Source organism: Oncorhynchus kisutch, linkage group LG18 (genome assembly GCF_002021735.2).
Source record: "Oncorhynchus kisutch isolate 150728-3 linkage group LG18, Okis_V2, whole genome shotgun sequence".
Classification (NCBI taxonomy): Eukaryota; Metazoa; Chordata; class Actinopteri; order Salmoniformes; family Salmonidae; genus Oncorhynchus; species Oncorhynchus kisutch.
The window spans coordinates 9,660,731-9,673,147 of NC_034191.2; the positions used below are offsets into that span (position 1 = coordinate 9,660,731).

At 47.5% G+C, this 12,417-nt stretch overlaps 2 protein-coding genes across 2 annotated transcripts in view; both read right to left on the reverse strand.

Moving 5' to 3' along the window:
- The window catches only part of LOC109877642 (thrombospondin-2-like), a 90,812-nt gene extending 79,291 nt beyond the window's left edge, over window positions 1-11,521 (reverse strand). Inside the window, exons 1-2 of the mRNA XM_031795661.1 lie at window positions 11,453-11,521; window positions 11,204-11,239 (exon numbers count right to left, since the gene is read on the reverse strand). The gene's annotated coding sequence lies outside the window, so the exon portion shown is untranslated. The remainder of the gene's footprint in view (window positions 1-11,203; window positions 11,240-11,452) is intronic.
- On the reverse strand, window positions 4,118-11,820 carry LOC109885527 (putative glutathione-specific gamma-glutamylcyclotransferase 2). The gene is made up of 3 exons (XM_031795663.1): window positions 11,453-11,820; window positions 11,204-11,239; window positions 4,118-4,671 (listed from the first exon to the last, which is right to left on the reverse strand). The coding sequence occupies exons 1-3, from the start codon at window positions 11,585-11,587 to the stop codon at window positions 4,192-4,194; spliced, it is 651 nt and encodes a 216-aa protein (XP_031651523.1). The 5' UTR covers window positions 11,588-11,820; the 3' UTR covers window positions 4,118-4,191.
- Between the last annotated feature and the right edge of the window lie 597 nt (window positions 11,821-12,417).

Genomic DNA, 12,417 nt, shown 5'->3' on the forward strand with positions numbered 1-12,417 from the left:
CAACCCTAACCCAGCTCTGAACAGTCCCAACCCTAACCCAGCTCTGAACAGTCCCAACCCTAACCCAGCTCTGAACAGTCCTAACCCTAACCCAGCTCTGAACAGTCCTAACTAACCCAGCTCTGAACAGTCCCAACCCTAACCCAGCTCTGAACAGTCCCAACCCTAACCCAGCTCTGAACAGTCCTAACTAACCCAGCTCTGAACAGTCCTAACCCTGACCCAGCTCTGAACAGTCCTAACCCTGACCCAGCTCTGAACAGTCCTAACCCTAACCCAGCTCTGAACAGTCCTAACTAACCCAGCTCTGAACAATCCTAACCCTAACCCAGCTCTGAACAGTCCTAACTAACCCAGCTCTGAACAGTCCTAACTAACCCAGCTCTGAACAGTCCTAACCCTAACCCAGCTCTGAACAGTCCCAACCCTAACCCAGCTCTGAACAGTCCCAACTAACCCAGCTCTGAACAGTCCTAACTAACCCAGCTCTGAACAGTCCTAACTAACCCAGCTCTGAACAGTCCCAACCCTAACCCAGCTCTGAACAGTCCCAACTAACCCAGCTCTGAACAGTCCCAACCCAGCTCTGAACAGTCCCAACTAACCAAGCTCTGAACAGTCCCAACTAACCCAGCTCTGAACAGTCCTAACTAACCCAGCTCTGAACAGTCCCAACCCTAACCCAGCTCTGAACAGTCCCAAACCCTAACCCAGCTCTGAACAGTCCCAACCCTAACCCAGCTCTGAACAGTCCCAACTAACCCAGCTCTGAACAGTCCCAACCCAGCTCTGAACAGTCCCAACTAACCAAGCTCTGAACAGTCCCAACTAACCAAGCTCTGAACAGTCCTAACTAACCAAGCTCTGAACAGTCCTAACTAACCCAGCTCTGAACAGTCCTAACCCTGACCCAGCTCTGAACAGTCCTAACCCTGACCCAGCTCTGAACAGTCCTAACCCTAACCCAGCTCTGAACAGTCCTAACTAACCCAGCTCTGAACAGTCCTAACCCTAACCCAGCTCTGAACAGTCCTAACTAACCCAGCTCTGAACAGTCCTAACTAACCCAGCTCTGAACAGTCCTAACCCTGACCCAGCTCTGAACAGTCCCAACCCTGACCCAGCTCTGAACAGTCCCAACCCAGCTCTGAACAGTCCCAACCCTGACCCAGCTCTGAACAGTCCCAACCCTAACCCAGCTCTGAACAGTCCCAACCCTAACCCAGCTCTGAACAGTCCCAACCCTAACCCAGCTCTGAACAGTCCCAACCCTAACCCAGCTCTGAACAGTCCTAACCCTAACCCAGCTCTGAACAGTCCTAACTAACCCAGCTCTGAACAGTCCCAACCCTAACCCAGCTCTGAACAGTCCCAACCCTAACCCAGCTCTGAACAGTCCTAACTAACCCAGCTCTGAACAGTCCTAACCCTGACCCAGCTCTGAACAGTCCTAACCCTGACCCAGCTCTGAACAGTCCTAACCCTAACCCAGCTCTGAACAGTCCTAACTAACCCAGCTCTGAACAATCCTAACCCTAACCCAGCTCTGAACAGTCCTAACTAACCCAGCTCTGAACAGTCCTAACTAACCCAGCTCTGAACAGTCCTAACCCTAACCCAGCTCTGAACAGTCCCAACCCTAACCCAGCTCTGAACAGTCCCAACTAACCCAGCTCTGAACAGTCCTAACTAACCCAGCTCTGAACAGTCCTAACTAACCCAGCTCTGAACAGTCCCAACCCTAACCCAGCTCTGAACAGTCCCAACTAACCCAGCTCTGAACAGTCCCAACCCAGCTCTGAACAGTCCCAACTAACCAAGCTCTGAACAGTCCCAACTAACCCAGCTCTGAACAGTCCTAACTAACCCAGCTCTGAACAGTCCCAACCCTAACCCAGCTCTGAACAGTCCCAAACCCTAACCCAGCTCTGAACAGTCCCAACCCTAACCCAGCTCTGAACAGTCCCAACTAACCCAGCTCTGAACAGTCCCAACTAACCCAGCTCTGAACAGTCCCAACCCAGCTCTGAACAGTCCCAACTAACCAAGCTCTGAACAGTCCCAACTAACCAAGCTCTGAACAGTCCTAACTAACCAAGCTCTGAACAGTCCTAACTAACCCAGCTCTGAACAGTCCTAACCCTGACCCAGCTCTGAACAGTCCTAACCCTAACCCAGCTCTGAACAGTCCTAACTAACCCAGCTCTGAACAGTCCTAACCCTAACCCAGCTCTGAACAGTCCTAACTAACCCAGCTCTGAACAGTCCTAACTAACCCAGCTCTGAACAGTCCTAACCCTAACCCAGCTCTGAACAGTCCCAACCCTAACCTAGCTCTGAACAGTCCTAACTAACCCAGCTCTGAACAGTCCTAACTAACCCAGCTCTGAACAGTCCTAACCCTAACCCAGCTCTGAACAGTCCTAACCCTAACCCAGCTCTGAACAGTCCTAACTAACCCAGCTCTGAACAGTCCTAACTAACCCAGCTCTGAACAGTCCCAACTAACCCAGCTCTGAACAGTCCTAACTAACCCAGCTCTGAACAGTCCTAACTAACCCAGCTCTGAACAGTCCCAACCCTAACCCAGCTCTGAACAGTCCCAACTAACCCAGCTCTGAACAGTCCCAACCCAGCTCTGAACAGTCCCAACTAACCAAGCTCTGAACAGTCCCAACTAACCAAGCTCTGAACAGTCCTAACTAACCCAGCTTTGAACTGTCCCAACTAACCCAGCTCTGAACAGTCCTAACTAACCCAGCTCTGAACAGTCCCAACCCTAACCCAGCTCTGAACAGTCCCAACTAACCCAGCTCTGAACAGTCCCAACCCAGCTCTGAACAGTCCCAACTAACCAAGCTCTGAACAGTCCCAACTAACCCAGCTCTGAACAGTCCTAACTAACCCAGCTCTGAACAGTCCTAACCCTGACCCAGCTCTGAACAGTCCTAACCCTGACCCAGCTCTGAACAGTCCTAACCCTAACCCAGCTCTGAACAGTCCTAACTAACCCAGCTCTGAACAGTCCTAACCCTAACCCAGCTCTGAACAGTCCTAACTAACCCAGCTCTGAACAGTCCTAACTAACCCAGCTCTGAACAGTCCCAACTAACCCAGCTCTGAACAGTCCTAACTAACCCAGCTCTGAACAGTCCTAACTAACCCAGCTCTGAACAGTCCCAACCTAACCCAGCTCTGAACAGTCCCAACTAACCCAGCTCTGAACAGTCCCAACCCAGCTCTGAACAGTCCCAACCCAGCTCTGAACAGTCCCAACTAACCAAGCTCTGAACAGTCCCAACTAACCAAGCTCTGAACAGTCCTAACTAACCCAGCTCTGAACAGTCCCAACCCTAACCCAGCTCTGAACAGTCCCAACCCTAACCCAGCTCTGAACAGTCCCAACCCTAACCCAGCTCTGAACAGTCCCAACCCTAACCCAGCTCTGAACAGTCCCAACCCTAACCCAGCTCTGAACAGTCCCAACCCTAACCCAGCTCTGAACAGTCCTAACTAACCCAGCTCTGAACAGTCCTAACTAACCCAGCTCTGAACAGTCCTAACTAACCCAGCTCTGAACAGTCCCAACCCTAACCCAGCTCTGAACAGTCCCAACTAACCCAGCTCTGAACAGTCCCAACTAACCAAGCTCTGAACAGTCCCAACTAACCAAGCTCTGAACAGTCCCAACTAACCAAGCTCTGAACAGTCCTAACTAACCCAGCTCTGAACAGTCCCAACCCTAACCCAGCTCTGAACAGTCCCAACCCTAACCCAGCTCTGAACAGTCCCAACCCTAACCCAGCTCTGAACAGTCCCAACCCTAACCCAGCTCTGAACAGTCCCAACCCTAACCCAGCTCTGAACAGTCCCAACCCTAACCCAGCTCTGAACAGTCCTAACTAACCCAGCTCTGAACAGTCCTAACTCTAACCCAGCTCTGAACAGTCCTAACTCTAACCCAGCTCTGAACAGTCCCAACCCTAACCCAGCTCTGAACAGTCCCAACCCTAACCCAGCTCTGAACAGTCCTAACTCTAACCCAGCTCTGAACAGTCCTAACTCTAACCCAGCTCTGAACAGTCCTAACTCTAACCCAGCTCTGAACAGTCCCAACTAACCCAGCTCTGAACAGTCCCAACTAACCCAGCTCTGAACAGTCCTAACTAACCCAGCTCTGAACAGTCCTAACTAACCCAGCTCTGAACAGTCCTGGAGACAATCACATGACTGACAATCTACAGCATCCCTGCGATGGTTTACTGACACACATGTAGTAAGTGTGTGTGCTAGTCTCTTTCTAACCAGGTCTTCGAGAGAGAAGAGGTGTGTGTCTGAGTCTTCAGGGAGGAGGGTCCTCAGCGCCTCAGCCAATGAAAACAGGTATTCAGTGTTCCGTCCACTCGGTCCGACAGCATCTACAATCTGATTGGCTATCAGCTCCAGGGGGGCGGGACCCAGGTAGTCAGGGCTGTCATTAGAACCGATGTAGAGCAGAGCCTGGCTGGGTTCAGGGGGAGTGTCAGTGTGTCGTGTGGGGGTCACGGAGGGTCTGGGGTGAAAGTTCACTGCGATGACGCGGTACCCGCCCTTCTCCCGGTAGTCAAGGTAACACTTCACTTCCTGCTCTCGGCCAGACGGCAGCTTATATGCCACGCCCCAGACACAACCCTGAGAGAGTGAGAGAGAGAAGCCCAGTTATACCAGGCACGACCTTTACCAATGAAACTACCAGAGACCAGTCACTGCCAATAGCAGAAGGAGACACAGGAAGACATTCAGTGACTGTTGGCGGAGAAGAGCTCGGGTGACCAGAGCTCAGAAAGTCCCAGGTTTATGGAAATTAGCAGCGATACAACTGTGCAATAACTAAATCAGAGGAAGGAGGGTCTTGTTAGCTAGCTTTGACACTGTGCTGGATAGGCTAACAGCCAAAGAGACGCTGTGCTGGATATGCTGACAGCCAATGAGACGCTGTGCATGCTGTTTGGAAGCTACACTGACAAAGGGAGAACTGGCCAGCAGAGACAAGGGCAGAAGACAAATCTGAGGACATCTATATTAGAGGTCTGTAGTCTGGAATGAAAAATGATTTTAATAGTCACATGCGCTGAATACAACAGACCTGACAGTGAAATCCTTCTTATAAGCCCCTAACCAACAATTCAGTTTCAAAAATACGAATAAGAAATAAAAGGGAACAAGTAATTAAAGAGCAGAAGTAAAATAACAATAGCGAGGCTATATACAGAGGGTACCCGAACAGAGTCAATGTGGAGGCTATATACAGGGGGTACCGGAACAGAGTCAATGTGCGGGGGCACCGGTTAGTCGAGGTAAAATGTACAGTTGAAGTCAGAATACACCTTAGCCAAATACATTTAAACTCAGTTTCACAATTCCTGACATTTAATCCTAGTAAAAATTCCCTGTCTTAGGTCAGTTAGGATCCCCACCTAATTTTAAGAATGTGAAATGTCAGAATAATAGTAGAGAGAATGATTTATTTCAGCTTGTATTTCTTTCATCACATTCCCAGTGGGTCAGAAGTTTACATATACTAATTGAGTGTTTGGTAGTATTGCCTTGAAATTGTTTAACTTGGGTCGAACGTTTCGGGTAGCCTTCCACAATAAGTTGGGTGAATTTTGTTCCATTCCTCCTGACAGAGCTGGTGTAACTGAGTCAGGTTTGTAGGCCTCCTTGCTCGCATACACTTTTTCAGTGATGTCCACTCCAATACCTTGACTTTGTTGTCCTTAAGCCATTTTGCCACAAACTTTGAAAGTATGCTTGGGGTCATTGTCCATTTGGAAGACCCATTTGAGACCAAGTTTTTGGAGCAGTGGCTTATTCCTTGCTGAGTGGCCTTTCAGGTTATGTCGATATAGGACTCGTTTCACTGCGGATATAGATACTTTTGTACCTGTTTCCTCCAGCATCTTCACAAGGTTCTTTGCTGTTGTTCTGGGATTGATTTGGTCCCATCTTGCTATACTTGCGTACTATTGTTTGTACAGATGAACGTGGTACCTTCAGGCGTTTGGAAATTGCTCCCAAGGATGAACCAGACTTGTGGAGTTCTACAAATATTTTTCTGAGGTCTTGCCTGATTTCTTTACATTTTCCCATGATGTCAAGCAGAGGCACTGAGTTTGAAGGTAGGCCCTGAAATACATCCACAGGTACACCTCCAATTGACTCAAATTATGTCAATTAGCCTATCAGAAGGTTCTAAAGCCATGACATCATTTTCTGGAATTTTCCAAGCTGTTTAAAGACACAGTCAACTTAGTGTATGTAAACTTCTGACCCACTGGAATTTTGATACAGTGAATTATAAGTTAAATAATCTGTCTGTAAACAATTGTTGGAAAAATTACTTGTGTCATGCACAAAGTAGCTGTCCCAAACCAACTTGCCAAAACTATAGTTAGTTAACAAGAAATTAGTGGAGTGGTTGAAAAACAAGTTTTAATGACTCCAACCTAAGTGTATGTAAACTTTAGACTTCAACTGTACATGTTGGTTATTAAAGTGACTATACATAGATAATAACAGAGAGTAGCAGTGGCGTAAAAGAAGGGGTGGGGGGGATGGGCAATGCAAATAGTCTGGGTAGCCATTTGATTAGATGTTCAGGAGTCATATGGCTTGGGGGTAGAAGCTGCTTCGAACCTTGGACCTAGACTGTTACTGGAACAGTGTTGCTTCTATCCCTCTTACCTTCCACTCCACAAAAGACGCCGTCCTTGCAGAGCAAGTGAAACAACTACTTCATAATGCCGCCGGAGGAGATGACTGATGTTTTACGGGCTCCTAACCAACTGTGTTATTTTTTACATTGTTTTGTAACTCAATTTGTACATAATGTTGCTGCTTCCGTCTCTTATGACTGAAAAGAGCTTCTGGGCATCAGAATAGCGATTACCTACCTCTAACTAGACCAAATCTCCATCATCAATGTGAAGAAAAGACAGAGGAAAAGGGGGAGGAGGGCGGGGTGCCTTGTAAGAATTTGCCGACGAGTAGGTAAACCACCACTTCCCTCCGTATTACTGGCCAACGTGCAGTCATTGGAAAACAAACTGGAAGATCTACGATTAAGACTATCATACCAACAGTGTATTAAAAGGGGCGGCAGGGTAGCCTAGCGGTTAGAGTGTTGGACTAGTAACTGAAAGGTTGCAAGTTCAAATTCCCGAGCTGACAAGGTACAAATCTGTCGTTCTGCCCCTGAACAGGCAATTAACCCACTGTTCCTAGACCAGTTAACCCACTGTTCCTAGGCCGTCATTGAAAATAAGAATTTGTCCTTAACTGATTTGCCTAGTTAAATAAAGGTAAAATAAATAAAAAACTAATATCTTATGTTTCACCAAGACGTGGCTGAATGACGACACGGATAATATAGAGGGATTTTCCATGCATCGGCAGGACAGAGCAGCTACGTCAGGTAAGACGAGGGGCAGGGGTGTGTGTATTTGTCAATAACTGCTGGTGAGCGATGTCTAGTATTAAAGAAGTCTCGAGGTATTGCTCACCTTGAGTACCTCATGATAAACTGTAGACCACACTATCTACCAAGAGAGTTCTCATCTATAGTATTCGTAACCGTCTACTTACCACCACAAACCGATGCTGAAACTAAGACTGCACTTAACAAGCTGTATAAGGCCATAAGCAAACAACTCTAGACCACCCTTACTCCATACACAGACGCATACAAAGCTCTCTCTCACTCTCCATTTGGCCAATCTGACTATAATTCTATCCTCCTGATTCCTGCTTACAAGCAAAAACTAAAGCAGGAAGCACCAGTGACTCGCTCAATACGGAAGTGGTCAGATGACTCAGATGCTACGCTACAGGACTGTTTTGGTAGCACAGACTGGAATATGTTCCGGGATTCATCCAATGGCATTGAGGAGTAAACCACCTCAGTCACCGGCTTCATCAATAAGTGCATCGACAATGCCGTCCCCACAGTGACCGTACGTACATTTCTCAACCAGAAGCCATGGATTACAGGCAACATCTGCACCGAGCTAAAGGCTAGAGCTTCCACTTTGAAAGGCTGGTCATGGCTCACATCAACGCCACCATGCCGGAAACCCTAAACCCACTCCAATTCGCATACCGCCCCAACAGATCATGCAATCTCAATCGCACTCCACACTGCCCTTTCCCACCTGGACAACAGGAACACCTATGTGAGAATGCTGTTCATTGGCGACAGCTCAGCATTCAACACCATAGTGCCCACAAAGCTCATCACTAAGCTAAGGACCCTGGGACTAAACACCTCCCTCTGCAACTGGAACCTGGACTTCCTGACAGGCCGCACCCAAGTGGCAAGGGTAGGCAACAACACACGCTGATCCTCAACACTGGTGCATGCCTAGTCCCCTCCTGTACTCCCTGTTCACCCATGACTGCGTGGCCAAGCACAACTCCATCATTAAGTTTGCTGACGATACAACAGTAGTATGCTTGATCACAGACAATGATGAGACAGCCTATAGGGAGGAGGTCAGAGACCTCAACCTCTACCTCAATGTGAAAAAGACAAAGGAGCTGATTGTGGACAACAGGAAAAGGATGGCCCAACAGGCCCCCATTAACATCGACGGGACTGGAGTGGAGCGGGTCGAGAGTTTCAAGTTCCTTGGTGTCCATGTCACTAACTAACTATCATGGTCCAAACACACCAAGACAGTCGTGGAGAGGGCACGACAACACCTTTTCCCCCTCAGAGGAAACTGAAAAGATTTGGCATGGGTCCCCAGAACCTCACGGCCCAGTACATCACTTGGGCCAAGCTTCCTGACACCCGGGACCTATATACTAGGCGGTGTCAGAGGGAGGCCTAAAAAATGGTGAAAGACTCCAGTCACCCAAGTCATAGACTGTTCTCTCTACTACCTCACGGCAAGCGGTACCAGAGCGCCAAGTCATAGACTGTTCTCTCTGCTACCGCACGGCAAGCGGTACCAGAGCGCCAAGTCATAGACTGTTCTCTCTGCTACCGCACGGCAAGCGGTACCAGAGCGCCAAGTCATAGACTGTTCTCTCTGCTACCGCACGGCAAGCGGTACCAGAGCGCCAAGTCATAGACTGTTCTCTCTGCTACCGCACGGCAAGCGGTACCTGAGCGCCAAGTCATAGACTGTTCTCTCTGCTACCGCACGGCAAGCGGTACCAGAGCGCCAAGTCATAGACTGTTCTCTCTGCTACCGCACGGCAAGCGGTACCAGAGCGCCAAGTCATAGACTGGTCTCTCTGCTACCGCACGGCAAGCGGTACCTGAGCGCCAAGTCATAGACTGTTCTCTCTGCTACCGCACGGCAAGCGGTACCTGAGCGCCAAGTCTCGGACCAAATAGCTCCTTAACAGCTTCTACCCCCAAGCCATAATACTGCTACTCAATTAATCAAATGGCTACCCGGACTATTTACATTGTCCCCCCCTTCCCTTTGTTTTTACACTGCTGCTAACTTTCTTTCTTGAACTGCATTGTTGGTTAATAAAGGCTTGTAAGTCAGCATTTCACTGTCAGGTCTACTACACCTGTTGTATTCAGCATTTCACGGTAAGGTCTACTACACCTGTTGTATTCAGCATTTCACGGTAAGGTCTACTACACCTGTTGTATTCAGCATTTCACGGTAAGGTCTACTACACCTGTTGTATTCAGCATTTCACGGTAAGGTCTACTACACCTGTTGTATTCAGCATTTCACGGTAAGGTCTACTACACCTGTTGTATTCAGCATTTCACGGTAAGGTCTACTACACCTGTTGTATTCAGCATTTCACGGTAAGGTCTACTACACCTGTTGTATTCAGCATTTCACGGTAAGGTCTACTACACCTGTTGTATTCAGCATTTCACGGTAAGGTCTACTACACCTGTTGTATTCAGCATTTCACGGTAAGGTCTACTACACCTGTTGTATTCAGCATTTCACGGTAAGGTCTACTACACCTGTTGTATTCAGCATTTCACTGTGAGGTCTACTACACCTGTTGTATTCAGCATTTCACTGTAAGGTCTACTACACCTGTTGTATTCAGCATTTCACTGTAAGGTCTACTACACCTGTTGTATTCAGCATTTCACGGTAAGGTCTACTACACCTGTTGTATTCAGCATTTCACGGTAAGGTCTACTACACCTGTTGTATTCAGCATTTCACTGTAAGGTCTACTACACCTGTTGTATTCAGCATTTCACTGTAAGGTCTACTACACCTGTTGTATTCAGCATTTCACGGTAAGGTCTACTACACCTGTTGTATTCAGCATTTCACGGTAAGGTCTACTACACCTGTTGTATTCAGCATTTCACTGTAAGGTCTACTACACCTGTTGTATTCAGCATTTCACGGTAAGGTCTACTACACCTGTTGTATTCAGCATTTCACGGTAAGGTCTACTACACCTGTTGTATTCAGCATTTCACTGTGAGGTCTACTACACCTGTTGTATTCAGCATTTCACGGTAAGGTCTACTACACCTGTTGTATTCAGCATTTCACGGTAAGGTCTACTACACCTGTTGTATTCAGCATTTCACGGTAAGGTCTACTACACCTGTTGCATTCGGCATTTCACTGTAAGGTCTACTACACCTGTTGTATTCAGCATTTCACGGTAAGGTCTACTACACCTGTTGTATTCAGCATTTCACTGTAAGGTCTACTACACCTGTTGTATTCAGCATTTCACTGTAAGGTCTACTACACCTGTTGTATTCAGCATTTCACTGTAAGGTCTACTACACCTTTTGCATTCAGCATTTCACTGTAAGGTCTACTACACCTGTTGTATTCAGCATTTCACGGTAAGGTCTACTACAGCTGTTGTATTCGGCATTTCACGGTAAGGTCTACTACACCTGTTGTATTCAGCATTTCACTGTAAGGTCTACTACACCTGTTGTATTCAGCATTTCACTGTAAGGTCTACTACACCTGTTGTATTCAGCATTTCACTGTAAGGTCTACTACACCTTTTGCATTCAGCATTTCACTGTAAGGTCTACTACACCTGTTGTATTCAGCATTTCACGGTAAGGTCTACTACAGCTGTTGTATTCGGCACATGGGGTGGCAGGTAGCCTAGTGGTTAGAGTGTTGGACTAGTTGCCATGTCACACCACCACACACACACAGGTGTAAGTAACTATGTGGCAGCTCACCTCTGGGTCCTCCACCAGAGTCACGACTCGGCCAGGCTGAAAAGAGAAGACAGGGAGGAGCTGATTGAGCTTTAATAAATACAACCTTTAGAGGTCAACAGCATTGAGCCTCCAGTCACCGTATTACAGTTCAGGTTCTGTAGAGCAGTTATGTAGCTAGCTGGATATCACCAATAGTCAACATAGACTGTTACTTAATAATCAACTTACACTCCCTTCACTAGTCAACCATACAGATAGATACGTCACCTTGCCTGGCACTCCCCTGTGGTCGGTGCTGCCTTGCCAGAAGCGCCGGCTGAAGCCTATAATGTATCCGATCCGCTTCTCCTCATAGGGAAAATCCACCTTCCAGATCAGAGAGCCATAACCGAACACCCACATAGCTACTGTACCTGCTCCTCCACCTGGCTGGATAACTGTCGCACCTCACGTAGCGTGTACTGTCAAACATTTAGTTTTTAGCACTATACACCACCATCTTTTCTGTTAATGGCAGCTAATACTGTACTGCATTCACAACGGAGCTTGTAGAGAAATGCTATTTCTTATGTAGGTGACCAAACTATTGTTAAGGGGGGGCTACAACTCAGAGTTGAGCCTGTGGGGTCCCCTACAGGATAGCTCCCGCATTACACTAATGGCCAAAACCAGCGCACACACATGATCTCCTTTGTCTCTTAACATTGTGTGCCCGAAGAGGATTCTACGATGACGGACAGATAACTGAGCCAATGGCGGAAGACTACAGACTACACCCCAGCTGAACCAATCCAAAGATCCGATCTTCCATAATCAACCTACTTTCTTTTCTATATATTAGTGGTGTACTGATTGTAACGGTCTCTTCTTCGTCTGCGTTTCCGTACGAACCAGCGGGAGAGCCGTAATTACGCTGTTCTAGATATCTTCACTCTGAATAAACTGTAGCTTGTCATACAATTTACCACCTTGTCTGAATCGATCCTTGACCGACTCGCCCGTCTACATATCCAATTTCTAACAAGCTCAATGTCGCGACCAGCTACTTCTATCTCAAGCAACCAGAAACTCGTCACGTGATAGTCAGACAGAACTTGCAAGCACAGACTTTCCTTGCCAGGCATTAGTAATCAATCATCATCAAATTCAATCTGCACGCAAAATCAAGTCAAAGTTTAATCGTCACGTGCACAGGATACAGTAGGGGTGTAATCATTATGCCGATTCTGTTG